This window comes from Natrix helvetica, assembly GCF_964273705.1.
Source record: "Natrix helvetica genome assembly, chromosome: 2".
Classification (NCBI taxonomy): Eukaryota; Metazoa; Chordata; class Lepidosauria; order Squamata; family Natricidae; genus Natrix; species Natrix helvetica.
This window is the reverse complement of record NC_138552.1, coordinates 223,046,976-223,062,578: the sequence shown is the minus strand read 5'-3', so window position 1 is coordinate 223,062,578 and position 15,603 is coordinate 223,046,976. Positions and strand designations below refer to the sequence as shown.

The 15,603-nt window shown below is 40.6% G+C and overlaps 1 protein-coding gene across 1 annotated transcript in view; it reads right to left on the bottom strand.

Moving 5' to 3' along the window:
* Positions 1-3,712: 3,712 nt before the first annotated feature.
* WDR64 (WD repeat domain 64) overlaps positions 3,713-15,603 on the bottom strand; it is a gene marked incomplete at its 3' end in the record, with an annotated part of 82,749 nt that continues 70,858 nt past the window's right edge. Inside the window, exons 26-29 of the mRNA XM_081943924.1 lie at positions 14,609-14,708; positions 13,408-13,488; positions 6,599-6,691; positions 3,713-3,817 (exon numbers count right to left, since the gene is read on the bottom strand). Of these exons, the coding sequence (XP_081800050.1) occupies positions 3,713-3,817; positions 6,599-6,691; positions 13,408-13,488; positions 14,609-14,708 (379 nt within the window). The remainder of the gene's footprint in view (positions 3,818-6,598; positions 6,692-13,407; positions 13,489-14,608; positions 14,709-15,603) is intronic.

Here is a 15,603-nt window from a genome sequence, read left to right as displayed (position 1 = left end):
ATATAATAAAGCTGAATAATGTGTTATTCATTCAGAAAAAAAGTAGACAGTTGTAACTCAAACCCAATTAATGTCTTTCATTTAGTTATTTCTTAAGTTTAAATTCTGCTTTATGGTAGGGCTATTTCAGTTACAAGAAAAAAAAAATCCTTTAAAAAATGCTTTGCTGCCTTTCCAAACACTTTCCTCCAAATGTAAGGTACCGCAACATAACAATTACCATATTAATAAATCAAAAGGTTGATATGTTCTAGATCGAATGCTTGCATGCATTTACTCTGAACCTAAATATTTTACTACTTGCAAATGAGTCATACAGTCATTCTGAAACTAATTTTCATCTCCGAAAATAATATTACACATTGTACAGCACTGCAGCCTGTTAATTTAAATTTACTGTCTACTCAATAAACTTTGCAGCTATGAATTAGGCTTAAATGTGGAACAATTTTTAAAGAGCTTAATGCTTTGTACAGTATATTTTATTGAACAGACAGATCTGGTGAGGAATCATTTTTCCCCCTTATTATTTGCCTGTGAGCAATTTGTACGTTACCATTCTTGCAAAATGATTTCTTTTTTTGGAAGTGTCAAGTAGCACACCCATCCTGGGGACAAAAATATATTCACAGTTATCTCTTCATTATCACTGAGACAAAAAGAGCAATGAGTCAAATAGCAATTGGAAAGTAGGCAAATATGTTAGTTCAAAGAAAGAAATAATAGTTTTAATATATCACCCACTGCTTCTGTGCTATTAAGAGCATCAGTTACAGAATTTTAGTGAAATTGCTGCCTACAAAGTTAACACTCAAGGTGTTACTGCAGTGTCATAATGGCCCTCTGAATTTCTGCAGCCTGGCTCTGATCACTGGATCCTTGATGCCATATTTGGATTAAAACAAAATGTGTTTCTGCTTTCAGGAAACTTGCAAGTCTGTTTATGAATGTCCTAAAAAGATATCTGAAAAAAGTTTATCCCATACAGCTGAACTGGGCTAGTTGTTGTACTCTAGTCTTTCACAAAATATAGCAGTATTGCCAAATGTTTTAATATGATTCTTCCAGGGATGAAATCAACTTACCTTTGTTATTGTTTTGCAAATATGAGTGGACGTGCCACTTCCGTGCATACGCAGGACCTTCCGCACACTGGAGCTGAGGGATGGAGGCGGGGGATAGAGATAGCTGGGGTTTTGTAGCCAAAACAAAATACTTTCTCCTGGGAACCAAGGACATTCCCACAGGTGGCTGGAGAGAGGAGGAGTGGAGTTAGCAGGCAACTGGATGGCACCTTGATTGGACCATGTGATTGATTGTTTGGGGAAGGGAAAAACTTTTACTTTTAATTAGGTGAAGACCACAGGAACATAAGAATTGCTTTTCACCAGTCTGTGCCAACAAGATATATCCAATAAAATTATTCTTTGAGGAATCGACCTGCCTTGGAGTTCTGTTTGCTATGGATGTATTACTTGGGACCCTGATAGTAACTGTCATAAATACATGCCTGTTGCCAAGTACCTGAATTTTGATCACATCACCATGGGGATGTTGCAATGGGCATACGTGTTAAAACCATCTGTTACTTTTCAGTGCTGTTGTAACTTCAGTCACTAAATGCGTTGTAAGTCAAAGTCTACTTGCATTTGAAAAATCACCTCTCCTCGGTTACTTCTACCCAGCTCACCAGAATGGGAATGTAGGATATGTTACTGTTCCTATCAGTGGTGGGATTCAAATAATTTAACAACCAGTTCTCTGTCCTAATGATTTCTTACAACAACCAGTTCACCAAACTGCTCAGAAAGTTACCAACCGGTTCTTCCGAAGTGGTGCAAACTGGCTGAATCCCACCATTGGTTCCTATCTATTAAGGAAGTACAACTGATGGGACCCTTTGGAATATCACTCCTTCGGAAATAAGGTTGGCCTGCTTTTTGCTACTTTTCTGGAAGTCCTTGAAAAGATGTTTTTTTTCCAGTGGGCCTACAGACTCTAGGTTGATTCAAAGCCAATCAAGCATCACTGCCATGGGGTGGGGGGAGGGTTCTGGAGTTTTTATAGTGTTGATTTTTAATGTTGTACACCACCTGGAGTCAGCGAGTGTGAGTTGGGCATCCATATAAATAATCTTAATTGTTCCGACCTAGGCATCTCAAAACCACGAAGCCGACTCCTCGTCCCGATAAAACCCCTTTTATTAGGTTATGGACTGTGCTGAAATGGACAAACTAACTAAAGAAATAGGGAAAAGAAGAATCAGAATTCTACCAGATATGGGATAAATGGTATAGGTGGATGGAGGAAAGAAACAAGAATCAATGAAGGAATGTAACAAAACTTAAAAATAATAGTTATGGGTAAAATAAGAAAGTTAAGAATGGTGAAACCCAAATAAAACATAATTGAATGGGAAAAAAATAATAAAAATAAAAAAAATTAGTTAATTCTAGGTGATTAATAAGTAGAACGTCGTAACTGCTTATAGAATGTTTTCGTTTTTAAAATGCTTATTCATTAACAGATAACCCATCATGACAATAATAATGAAATAGTAACTCTAACAGGTAAAAACAATTTGGATATAAACTATAATATGGGACCTGGGGAAAAGATTTACTAATTTTATTAATTTTTTTTTTTTTTTTAGATTTTGTTATAAAGATGTAATCTCTCCTGGGTACTTATAAATTCTAGCAATAAATTTTTGTCTAGATTTAGTATAATATAAATATAAATGATTCTAGACAAAAGCACGTTTAAACAAATATAGTTAAATGAGAATGATGGTATATTAATGGTATAAAGATTTTTGATTTAAAATGTACAATTCAATATGAATGAAATATAAAGAATGATTGTAGTAACGCACGAAATTTATTTGTAACCAATCGACATGCTTTCTGGAAGATGTAATGAAGAATGTTTTTGTGTGTGTTTTTTGTTTAATTAAAACAATAATTTAAAAAAACCCTTTTATTTAGTTTAAAGTGAATTCCTCTCCAGCAAAGTCCCGGCCAACAGTTTTTCTAGAGATTTCACAACTACAGACCTTTATCAGGCTTCGAGAGCTGCCAGGATGATATCTTCCGAACGCCACTCTGTAGTAGACAACACTTGGCAAGAAGTCAAGAACAGATCTTCACCCTAATGAATTGAATTAATTGTCTCCTGCAAACTCCACTCCCCTTTTGCTCCTCTTTATTCCCTATGGGAGGGGCCATTCACCGTCCACCTGTACCTTTACTCCTGAGTTGACACTTGTTCCTTAGCTGTTCCCTTCTCCTGGCAGCTCTGTGCATGCGCACACTGGGAACAGGCTCCAGCTGTTTTTCTGGGCCACTGATGTCCAACTCCTAAGGCAGCTGATAACTGTCAGACGGCCCTGGCCTCATCTTTGCCTCCGACGCAGAGCACTCGTCAGAGCCTTCCCCAGACTCCAGGAATGGCCCATGTTCCTTCCCAACCTCCTCACCGTCTGAGTCTGCCATCAGCTCCGCTGGCTGCTGCCGGGCCACAACATTAATAAATAAATAAATGAATAGAATCATTTACTTTATGCTATTGACATAGGCTGGTGAATTTAAATAAGCACAGGTTTGTGTATACCTAGTTGCTTGATACAAGATTCAATAAACAGCATGTGTGTATGTTTGGTTGCCAGTCTTTTTTATTTTCACCTTTGTTCATTGCAACACTTCTTGCTGTTTCACAATTTTCGTTGTTGTACTGGGAGCAATTGGAAGGAAGAAACCGAAAGCAGTGGCCCCTGACTGAGTTTTGCACCTTTTTGAGGGTGTGATAAACGTGATGTCTGTAAAAAAAAGCAATGTTTGTTTATATCATATTGAATGCCAGCTAACTCGTTGCTCAGAATAAAGATACAACATTGTTCTCTGAGTTATTACATTTCAAGGTAAATAACAGCAAATGCAAACTTTTATTTAACTAGGAAATCTGTTTGTTAATCTAAATCAGTGTTTCTCAAACTTGGCGACTTTAAGTCCTGTGGACTTCAACTCCCAGAATTCCCCAGCCAGCTATGCTGGCTGGGGGATTCTGGGAGTTGAAGTCCACAGGACTTAAAGTCGCCAAGTTTGAGAAACACTGATCTAAATTGATATAAAAGTGCTGCTACTTCAGCTTCCCAAATATGTGTTGATCCCAGAACTAAACAGAATAACAGACTTGGAAGGGACACTGGAGGTCTTCTAGTCCAACCCCCTGCTCAAGCTTGAAACCCCATGCCAGGGATCTGCAACCTTAAACACTCAAAGAGCCATTTGGACCAGTTTCCCATAGAAAGCAAAACACAGGGAGCCACAAAACCTGGGTGGCAAACTTGATGTCACTCCCTCCCACTGAGTCACATGACAACCCCCCCCCCTCTTTTCTATGGGATACAATTCTCTCTCTCTGTCTCTGTCTCTCTCCATTTCTTTCTCCCTCTCTCCGGTCTCTTTTTCTCCCTCTCTATCTCCCTCTCATCTTTCTTTCTTTCTTTCTTTCTTTCTCCCATCTCTTTCCCTTCCATCTCATCTTTCTCTCCCCCCTCACTTTCCTCATCTTTCTTTCTCTCTATCTCCTTCTCATCTTTCTCTCTCCCCATCTCTTTCTCCCTCTCTCCCTCCCCCCTCTCATCTCTTTCTCTTTCTCCCTATCTCCCATCTTTTTCTCCCTTTCTCCCTCTATTTCCCTCTCCCTCCTTCACATATTTCTTTCTCTCCCCCTCCCTCTCCCCTCTTTCTCCCTCCCCTTCCCCATCTTTCTATCTTTCTCCTTGATCTCCCTCTCCCACCCTCCCTCTCACATTGCTCTTTCTCCCTCCCTCTCCCCATCTCTCTCCCTCCCGCTATCTCCCCCCTCTTCCCCATCTTTTTCTCCCTCTCGTTCTCATATTTCTCCCTCCCTATCCCATCTTTCTCCCTCTTTCCCCCCCTCTCATCTCTTTCTCTCCTTCTGCCTCCCTTTCTCATCTTTCTTTCTTTCTCCCTCCCTCTCCCCATCTCTTTCTTCCTCTCTATCTCCCCCTCTCCCTCCTTTACCCTCTCTCTCCCCCTCCCTGTGTATCACTCTATGTGTGTGTGTGTGTGTGTGTCTATGTCTATCTATGTCTATGTCTATCTATGTCTCTCATGTGCACACAGGGTGGGCAGGCTTGAGGAGGGTTTTAACAGGATGCAAAGGTATGTGGCTTTTCTCTTGCAGGAAGGTTCCGGCCATCACCTTGCCATGTCCCCCTGCCCCTGGCACAACAGGAGAAGGAGGATCGCTGGAGCCTTAGTGCAGGAGAGAAGCCACGTCCTTTTGCCCTCCTTAAGAAAGTGGCCGCCCACCCCGCACATGTCTTTGCTATGCTTTGGCACATGCTTGAGGAGGGTCTCTCCATGCAGGCGCACCTCCCGGCCCTGCCACAGCCGGCCACGGGGTCACGAGATGAGGAGGAGGGTCATCCGAAGGGAAGCCTCTGACACGGCTGGCGATCATTCCCCAGCCCAGATTTCCAAAAAGAAGAAATAAAAGTAGAGAAGTGCCCGAAGGAGAGCTTGCTGGCTTGGACAGACAGAGACACAGAGACAGAGAGAGAGAGCAGTGATGGGACAGCAAAGGACTCTTCTTAAAAACCTCCAATGTTGGAGCACCCACAATTTCTGGAAGCAAATATTTCCATTGACTAATTGTTCTAACTGTCAGGAAATTTCTTCTTAGTTCTAGGTTGCTTCTCCCCTTGATTAGTTTCCGTCCATTGCTTCTTGTCCTGCCTTTGGGTGCCTTGGAGAATAGGTTGATTTAATATTTTTCCCATTTATAGTCTTCTCTGAATTTTTGAATTATTCAACATATCCATTTGAAAATGACATTCAAAAGTTCAGTTTAGGAATTTCATAGTTTTTGTGTGTTGTATCTAGACAGAAATGAATACAACTGAATGCTAAAGGTCTGTGTATCTTTTCTTAATGTCTTAAATGGGTATAAGAACAACCCTTTTATATTTTAAATACTAACAGGATAGAGCCATAATGATTAAGCCCCATTTTTGGAAACTGATTATTTGGTAAGATTAAAATCACAGTATGATGTTTTTGATGTCTAATCTGATCCCATGATTGATGATAATGAAACATCCTGAAAATGATAGGGGCATCAACAGATTTGCACTTCCCCTATTTTCCAGTGTAGCTCAGCTACTTAGATTACTAAAAAAGCTTAATTATGATAATCCAGTTGCTTGTATTTATTTTGTCCCAGAATGAAAGGCTTTGGTATTGTGTGGATATATTCCATATAGTGGAATTATTTTGTTTCTTTATTGATTGCTATAAGGATGTATCATATTTTAAAGAAATGTAACTTAAATTGAATTTTTGTTGTCTCCAACCAAAATCTGGCAATTAAAAAAACCCAATAGATTAATAAACAATTGAAATATAATAGCCTTCATATCTGCAAGCAATTTATCTACTTCCAGTAGATAAGATTATATATTCAGGTTGGGTTGAACTGTAGAGTCCATGGTGCTTTTTGAGCATAGTTGGGTAGCTCACATTCATATACCGGTACTTAACATGTATAGAAGAGGAAATAGTTAACTCACGGAAATTTGAAGAAGTTTACTTCTCTTGGCCATAGTTTCAAAAGAACCATCTAGATCAGCAGAAGCTATTTTCAGCTTTGGAGGTGTTACAACCTTTTTCAAATAATTCAGAAAAATCAAGAATTATGTGAAAAGCTGCAATAGTTTATGAAGGAACATGGACAAGGAAAAACAATTTATTATCTGGTGTCTTGAAATCATCTTTATAAGACCTTTTCAATGTTTACCACATTCACACTTACAACCATCAGTAGTATTCCTGTTTCAAATATGACTGGGAAAAGATTCATATTGGGATTGGCATCCAGGTTATCTTCAGAAAAGTTTCAGAGTTTTAGAATTTACATACATGATTAGTGTGGTGTTTTTTACAAACCAAACATTCATACATCAACCATCCTTATCCAGAGGCAAAGTGTTTACTTTGACTTTCCAGGCAGTTTTCTTTTTTGCTTTTTGAATGACCTATATGAACTTCAGCTCTCTCCCCCTCCCCTGCTCAAAAATATAAAATGCCCACATGTCTGTCATAAACATGGATCTTTTGAAGAAGAAAAAACCCCTGGAAAATTTCTGCAAACTCAAGACAGATGATTGTGTGCAACTCCTTAGATACTTCAGATCTTAGATTGTGCATTTCCCTATCATCCAGTAAAGTTTAATTTCCTGTATTCTTATCTCATGGATGTTCAAGATGCTATAAACAGTGCAGGGTTTTTCTTTTGCCTTCCTTTTCTATAAAATCATCAATTATACTGTCATTAGTGGAAAGTATATATAATTGCTTATTCTGTTTTGTTGTTGTTGTTTATTTACAGCATTTTTCAAATACCATATTTGTAACTTAATCCTGTGCTCTTTTTTTTTTCCAGGAGCAAATTTAATTCATGCTATTTGAAATCACCAAGCTCTGACTTGGTCTCTCATTCCCCCAAAGGTATGCTGAGTTAGAACTACTCTGTACTTTGTCAGTGACTTAACTACCAGGAAATTCAGGTGCTAGGACTGTAGTCTAAACTGGGAAGTCAGAAAATGACTACGTCCATGAAAGGTTCATCCATGTACTCCACAGGAGTTTAGCTTGACTGTAAGACATTTTTATCTTTTATGGCTTTCTGCTAGTGAAGCTATGCTTTTATGGGGTTATATTTCACTAAGGTTAGATATCTAAGCCAAGATTCATGCAGGAAGATTTTTAGGCTGCAGAATATTTTACCTGTTACACAAAGAATAGTCTCTTGCTGCAAAACACTATGGCTTAAATGGTATTTTTGCTTTACTTAATATAACACCATTTATTACTTTTAAAAAGCTAAGAAGCAATTTTATTCTGATCTGTATTTTAAACTAATATGCTCCCTTAATTATTCATGTTCATCTATTAATCACACCAGAGGTTCATAAGCTATTGTTCTAACCAGTGACGTGCAGTCAGGGGAGGCAGGGGAGGCGGAGCCTCACCACTCTCGTCATGAAAATAAAAAAGAATTACTCCAGGAAGCCGTGAAAGTGGCTGGGAGAGGCGCGCGGCTTGGTTTAGCCTCCCTGGACATCTCAGCAGCAGCCCCAAGTGTGCCGATCTCGCCATTTTTTACATCGGGCGAGCCCAGGATCCTTGCAAGGGGAATGGGACCACGTGTGCAGGAGGCTCCTCAGCTCCAGCCTCAATCAGCGCAGCCGCAGTCCCCTTCATCTTGCCTCAGGAAGGAGGGGAATGGGACCACGTGTGCAGGGGAAGGGGATCGCGGCTCTGCTAATCTGAGGCTGTGTGCTGAGGAGCCTCCTGCACACGTGGTCCCATTTCCCTTGCAAGGATCACAGGCTCGCCCAATGCAAAAAATGCCTAGGTACCATGTTTCCCCGAAAATACAACCTGTCCTGCGCTCACTGACCTAGCGTTATCCCGAAAGCACCAAGTTACAGGAGCCGGGGGTCGGGGGAGCGCTCACGTTGCTTGCCGCCTTCAATATACCGCTAGGTTGGGGAGTGGCGTTCTGTCCGGCCAGAGGGGAGAGTTGCCGGGCGGCTGCTCTCTTGTGAACTGGCTCCCGAAGAGCCGGGCACAGCCTCAGGGGCGAAGTAGCCATGAGGTAACTATGCTCATGAGCAGCCGCCCGGAAAATCCCCTCTCTAGCCGGGAAAAGCGCCATTCACTGACCTGAGCAGCCGCCCGGCAAATCCCCTCTCCAGCTGGGAAAAGCGCCATTCACCAAGCCCTTGCGCAGCTCTCCCAGGCGACCGCCGCTGGCTGCTGCTGCCCGCCGCCGCCCCGCCGCTCCGCTCCGTGCATAACTTCCAAACTCCAAAACTTCCAGCATCGCCCGCTCTAGGAGTGCTCTCTATGGTGGGCCGGCTGCTGGAAGACTGTCCGGAAAACTCTCTGTCCAGCAGCCGGCCCACCATAGAGAGCACTCCTAGAGCGGCCGATGCTGGAAGTTTTGGAGTTTGGAAGTTATGCACGGAGCGGAGCGGGGCGGCGGCGGGCAGCAGCAGCCAGCAGCGGTCGCCTGGGACAGCTGCTCAAGGGCTTGGTGAATGGCGCTTTTCCCGGCTGGAGAGGGGATTTGCGGGGCGGCTGCTGAGGTCAGTGAATGGCGCTTTTCCCGGCTGGAGAGGGGATTTGCGGGGCGGCTGCTGAGGTCAGTGAATGGCGCTTTTCCCGGCTGGAGAGGGGATTTGCGGGGCAGCTGCTGAGGTCAGTGAATGGCGCTTTTCCCGGCTGGAGAGGGGATTTGCGGGGCGGCTGCTGAGGTCAGTGAATGGCGCTTTTCCCGGCTGGAGAGGGGATTTGCGGGGCGGCTGCTGAGGTCAGTGAATGGCGCTTTTCCCGGCTGGAGAGGGGATTTGCGGGGCGGCTGCTGAGGTCAGTGAATGGCGCTTTTCCCGGCTGGAGAGGGGATTTGCGGGGCGGCTGCTGAGGTCAGTGAATGGCGCTTTTCCCGGCTGGAGAGGGGATTTGCGGGGCGGCTGCTGAGGTCAGTGAATGGCGCTTTTCCCGGCTGGAGAGGGGATTTGCGGGGCGGCTGCTGAGGTCAGTGAATGGCGCTTTTCCCGGCTGGAGAGGGGATTTGCGGGGCGGCTGCTGAGGTCAGTGAATGGCGCTTTTCCCGGCTGGGGAGTTTCCCGGCAACTCTCCCCTCTGGCCGGACAGAACGCCACTCCCCAACCTAGCGGTATACCGAAGGCGGCAAGCAACGTGAGCGCTCCCCCCACCCTCGGCTCCTGTAACTTGGCGCTTTCGGGATAACGCTAGGTCAGTGAGCGCAGGACAGGTTGTATTTTCGGGGAAACACGGTACCCAGGCATTTTTTGCATTGGGCGAGCCCGGGATCCTTGCAAGGGAAATGGGACCACGTGTGCAGGCGGCTCCTCAGCGCACAGCCTCAGATTAGCAGAGCCGCAATCCCCTTCCCCTGCACACATGGTCCCATTCCCCTCCTTCCTGAGGCAAGATGAAGGGGACCGCGGCTGCGCTGATTGAGGCTGGAGCTGAAGAAATTTCTCCGTTTGGGCTGCGCCCCTGCGATCGGAGCAACCACGTGGTTTGATGACGTCACCAGCCTCACCAGTCATAAACGTCACCGCACGTCACTGGTTCTAACAACCTTTGATGCAGTTTGCAAAGCTCTTTAAAAAGGTGTCAATAAATTATAATGCACCTAAACATCAGAATTTGTTAAAATGCATGATCAGATTTTACACTCTCTCTCAAATGATAATGATGCTTATAGTGGTAGTAATCAGTATTGGAATGTAATTCTGGATGATGACTCCATGGGTATCCATGGCAAACCAAAGACAGAAGATCATATGTGGCTTGCAGTCCAGCCTTCTCCATACATGGTTCACAATCATGCAGCACAATTTGTGGGCCATAAACATCCTCTCTTAAAATCTTGAATATAGTTGCCAGACTCCTTGAATTTTGACAGCATGCAGAATACTGCATTGCCAAACTGAGATGGCAAGTCTTCCTCTTGGCAGGTTCAAGGTTAGAATGATAAACAAAATTTGAATCCAAAGCAGAACTATAATTTGAGAAAACGTCTCTGACATGATTCTCCCTTGTTTTGGTTGTGGCTCTTTTTCTGATCCTCAAAGTTACTATTACAATCCGTTATACTTATTTTCTATAACCGACTGCTTTTTCCCTGCAAGCTATTGCCTGATAATTTTTTAAAATATAATTTTATTGTAAGTTTTAAAAACAAGAGTGAAAATTAATACATTAAACTAAGTTTAAAAGTAACAAAGAGAAAAATGAAGAGATAAAAGAGAAAGCTAAAGCGCAAAAAGAAAAAAGGTAAAAGAAAATAGTAAAGAAAATATAAAGATACAAGTAAAATTATAGATTTACCTCTTTCTCTAAAGTTATATTGTGACTCTCTTCTTCCTATAATTTATTCTATCTAATCAGCAAAACCACAGATCATATGTTCTTTTTTTTGGTTTTACATAAAAAGTTCATCAGGGATTTTTCAGTCAACAATAAGCATAAATATTATCTTTTCTCTAATTAAACAGGGCAATTTGTCCAACTCTTGCCTCTTAGGACAAAATTAAGCTTATATTATTGATTTACTCAATTGGAAATGTATGATGGTCATGGCTCAACCCCCTTGGGCTAAATGCTGGGGATTCACCCCAAGCCCTTGGGATAATTCACAGGTTAAATAGAGGCTAAAGAAGGGCTATGTTTTTCTTACCCAGCACCCAGTGATTCTGATCTACATCAGTCCACTGTACAGTGGCAACTGACTAAAAATAAATGCAGACGTTTGATTTACTGTTCTACTTCCTAAAACAGAACAGATTTCTCTGCCTGTTAAACAAGAGGATGCTGTCTTCCTGTTGCTAGTGTGCTCTTATAGACATTCTTCCTTCTTCAAGCAAATATTAAACAACTATCCACTAAGAAAGCTGTGGGACTTTTCAGCATTCACTGATGCTGTTTCCTGAAAAGGTAATCAGTTGTCGAACAGAATAGATGGAGGTGTGAGTCAAAATTTAAAAATATTTGAAGATGGGAGGGGTTAGATAGGAAGGCTTCATGTTTGAAAGTTTAAAACAGAAAGTTAAAAACCCCGGATCCAAATCCAGGCCATACTATAAAGTATGTTGCTCTACACTGTTCTATAAATTGTTAATTCAAGCCAGTTACCCCCTTTACTAATAACATGATTCTCTTTATATGTTAAAATCCTATTTAACCAGTAGCTTAATCAAAAGCCACAAAAAAGCATGGCATAACATTTCTTCAGTTGATAACTTGGAAATGGAAAATGGAAAACTGTAAAGTGTCTTAAGTTACCGGAGATTTAGCAGTTTCTTGATAATTTTGTACGTTTAGGTGACCGAGGAGATTGGAATAATGATAGTTCCATTGAGAAACAAGGAGGTATTTCACATATAATATTTCAATAATTGTTGCATTTACATTTATACGTTTGATGTCAACAAAACCATAAGCATTACTTCCTGGAATGCTCCCATTTTCACAATGGGATGTAGTTGATGGTCTCCAATCTACTTCCATGCTCTAAATTATTATCTATAATAAATTATCATATAATAAATATAATAAATTATTATAATAAATTATATAATAAATTATCATAAAAGTATCTGCTATAATGTCCTATCTGTCAATGACTACTTCAGCTTCAACCACAACAATACATGAGCACACAATAAATGCAAACTTAAAGTAAACTGCTCCAAACTCGATTGCAGAAAATACGACTTCAGCAACACAGTTGTCAATGACTGGAATACATTACCTGACTCTGGTTTCTTCCCCAAACCACCACAACTTTAATCTTAGACTGTCTACTATCGACCTTACCCCATTCCTAAGAAGTCTGTAAGGGGCATGCATAAGCGCACCAAAGTACCTACCGTCCCTATCCTAATGTTCCCATTTATTCGTATCCATTTCATGTATTCAAAATCACGTTTATACTTAGATATGTTATCTAATACATGCTTGATGAAATAAATAAATAAAAATAAATACTCCCTGAAAATTTGTTCTGGGGTTCCATAATTTTGCAGGAGATAGGTGCAGAGAAAAGAATTCTTTTCCAGAATTAAGGAAGAGCTATTCTGGACTCAAACCAATGTCCATATTAAAGTTTTCAACTGGGAAGTTACTAACTTCCCCCCAAAAGCAAATATCATGGATTTCTTTTTAAAAAATTTCAGCTTGTTCTGCTAGGACAATCAAGTCTCTTGAAAAAAGTGCTCCAAAAGGGAAGGAAGAATAGAAAGCGATAAGATGACATGGCTTAAACTAAGATGTAAAATTGGTTTTGTTTGAAAGAAATCTGCCTTTCACATCATAGTATTTCACAAGTCTCAGAATTCAGGGGAACTTCTGGTTATATGTGTATATTCTGCTGGGTTAAACTTTCACTCAGATATTCATGGTTATGTTGTAAATTTAATTCAGATGACTTAGTAAAGACAATCATTATGACAGTTACAGTATACAGTATAGATATTTATTGTCCATCCAAATATGCAAAGTCTTATACAAAGTTAGATCTTATTAATGATGATGGGTGATTTGAACCTCACCTGATAAAAACTTTCATTCTATATTAGAAAGGAAAAATATTAGGTGAACCCTAGTTCAAGAAAATGTTATCAAAATGTTATAAATGTTATCAAGTATTACAAACACTTTATAAATAAATACTGGCAAACTGTCAGAGAATAACTTTCATAATAGCTTAATTAAGCATAGCTTAATTTTAATGTTCTTGTCTTTATGAAGCTTCCATTTAAGCAGATTACTTTGAACTCACCCTATAGATTGGTATAGCTCCAAATACAATACCAGCATCTTTATTTCCAGATTTGAAACTTTCCAAAGGGGTTTTATTTACCTGTAATATTAAAATAATATAATTTAAGTTCCAAAAAATGGGATGCGGTGGCTCAGTGGCCAAGACGCTGAGCTTGTCGATCAGAAAGGTGGGCAGTTCAGCGGTTCAAATCCCTAGTGGCGCGTAATGGAGTGAGCTCCCGTTACTTGTCCCAGCTTCTGCCAACCTAGCAGCTCAAAAGCATGTAAAAATGCAGGTAGAAAAATATGGACCCCCTTGGTGGGAAGGTAACAGCGTTCCGTGCGCCTTCAACATTTAGTCATGCCGGCCACATGACCATGGAGAATGTCTTCGGACAGCACTGGCTCTTTGGCTTTGAAACAGAGATGAGCACCGCCCCCTAGAGTTGGGAATGACTAGCACATATGTGCGAGGGGAACCTTTACCTTTAAGTTCCAAAAATATTTGTCTCTCAGTTATATTGTATTTAATATATTAAATTTGTATTTCTAAAATCTGCTTTAAGTTGAATTCAATGCCTGTTTCATTTAAGTACAGCTTCTTTAGCGAAAATAATGGTGGCTAGTTATAGTTGTGACTTGTAGACTAGACTGGGAAGTAAACGAATCTCCGGAAGACGGCAAGGCATACCATTTCTGTACTGTTACAACCCCCCTTCCCTCCCTCTAGTGTCTATAAAGTCACCAAAAGCTGAGTTCAATTCAAGGAATTTCACAACAGCAATATTCTTCTTTGTTTCATTATTTCAACATGTTAGTTTGAATAAATAAAGGAATGTTAGTGCTACTATCATTATACAATATAAGGTATAACATTTTTTTTTAAATACTCTGGAAATATGAAATTTAAGCATTGCTTATTATACTCTGAGTCATAATCTGACAGCATGATAATTCTCAAATTTCATATTACACAGTTGGAAAAAACCAAAAGCTTTTCTAGCCAAAACCAAGTCTTTCTTACTGTCTTGCTTAGCGTGATCCAAAATCCAATAAAATCCAATAACCATTCCAATAAAACACTGTTTCTTAACCTTATCAACTTTAAGATGTGTGGATTTCAACTCCAAGAATTTCTCAGCCAGGAGTTGAACTGTATACATCTGAAAGCTGCTGAGGATGACAAACAAAAGGCAAAATAGAGTTTCAATAGTGAGCACCTTGGGAGAAGCCAGGGATTTGAAAAACTTAAAATCCAGATCAACATCCTGTCGGCTAGGCTTTTTCAACTTTAAAGATGACTTGGTCAGAGACTTCCATCTATTTAAAAGATATAATTGAGAAACAATATGTTACTTGCAAAACAAAGGAAGCATTCAGTTTCGTAATTATGTCTGCGATGAACACCATTAATTGGAATTCTAATATGGTCATCAGGAAAAAAATAGTGCTACTTTGCTAGTTTAATTCTGCAATTTGCTTAGGCATAAGCCCCATTGAAATACAATTATTGAAGAATAACATTCATTGAATACAATGGCTATTTATTCTGATTATGTATTTGTAAGATTACTTTAAATCAGAAACACACTCAGGCAGGACTCTGGCATGGAGTAACCTTCTTTAAGAAATAAAATTTATTTAATGATTGCCCACCTCCAGTGGACCCTGGGTGGCACACAAAACTATAAAAAAATAGTTAAAACTATTAAATTGGACAGATGGCAAATACAATAAAACAGAGCAGGGGCCTTACAGAAATCTTGAAATACCAACCCAGGCCTGGGATCCAGGCCAGGTTTTCAAAGGTTTCTGGAACCCCAGGAGAGAGGATACCTCTCTTATATGAGGTGTGTGTGGGATACTGTTCCAGAGGGTGGGAGCAGCAACAGAAGGCATGTTTCCATGGTCCCACAAAGTGACAGTGTTTAATGGACCTGAAGCACAGTCGCTGTTCGGGAATGTACTGGATGGGCAGAAACTATTGGAGATAATTTTATTGACATGGAAACAGTACTTCAAGAATGAATAGATTAGAATAGGAAGAGACTGATGGAAGATAAATATTTTCAGCATTAGCTAATTACTGCCAGACTGCAAATCCTATTTGCTGCCTAACATCACAGTGAGACAAAATGATGTTTCCCACTATGTGGCTCCTAACAATGAAACAGAAAAACCAAGCTAAAAAGGAGAGGCAATTAGTGATTACCCC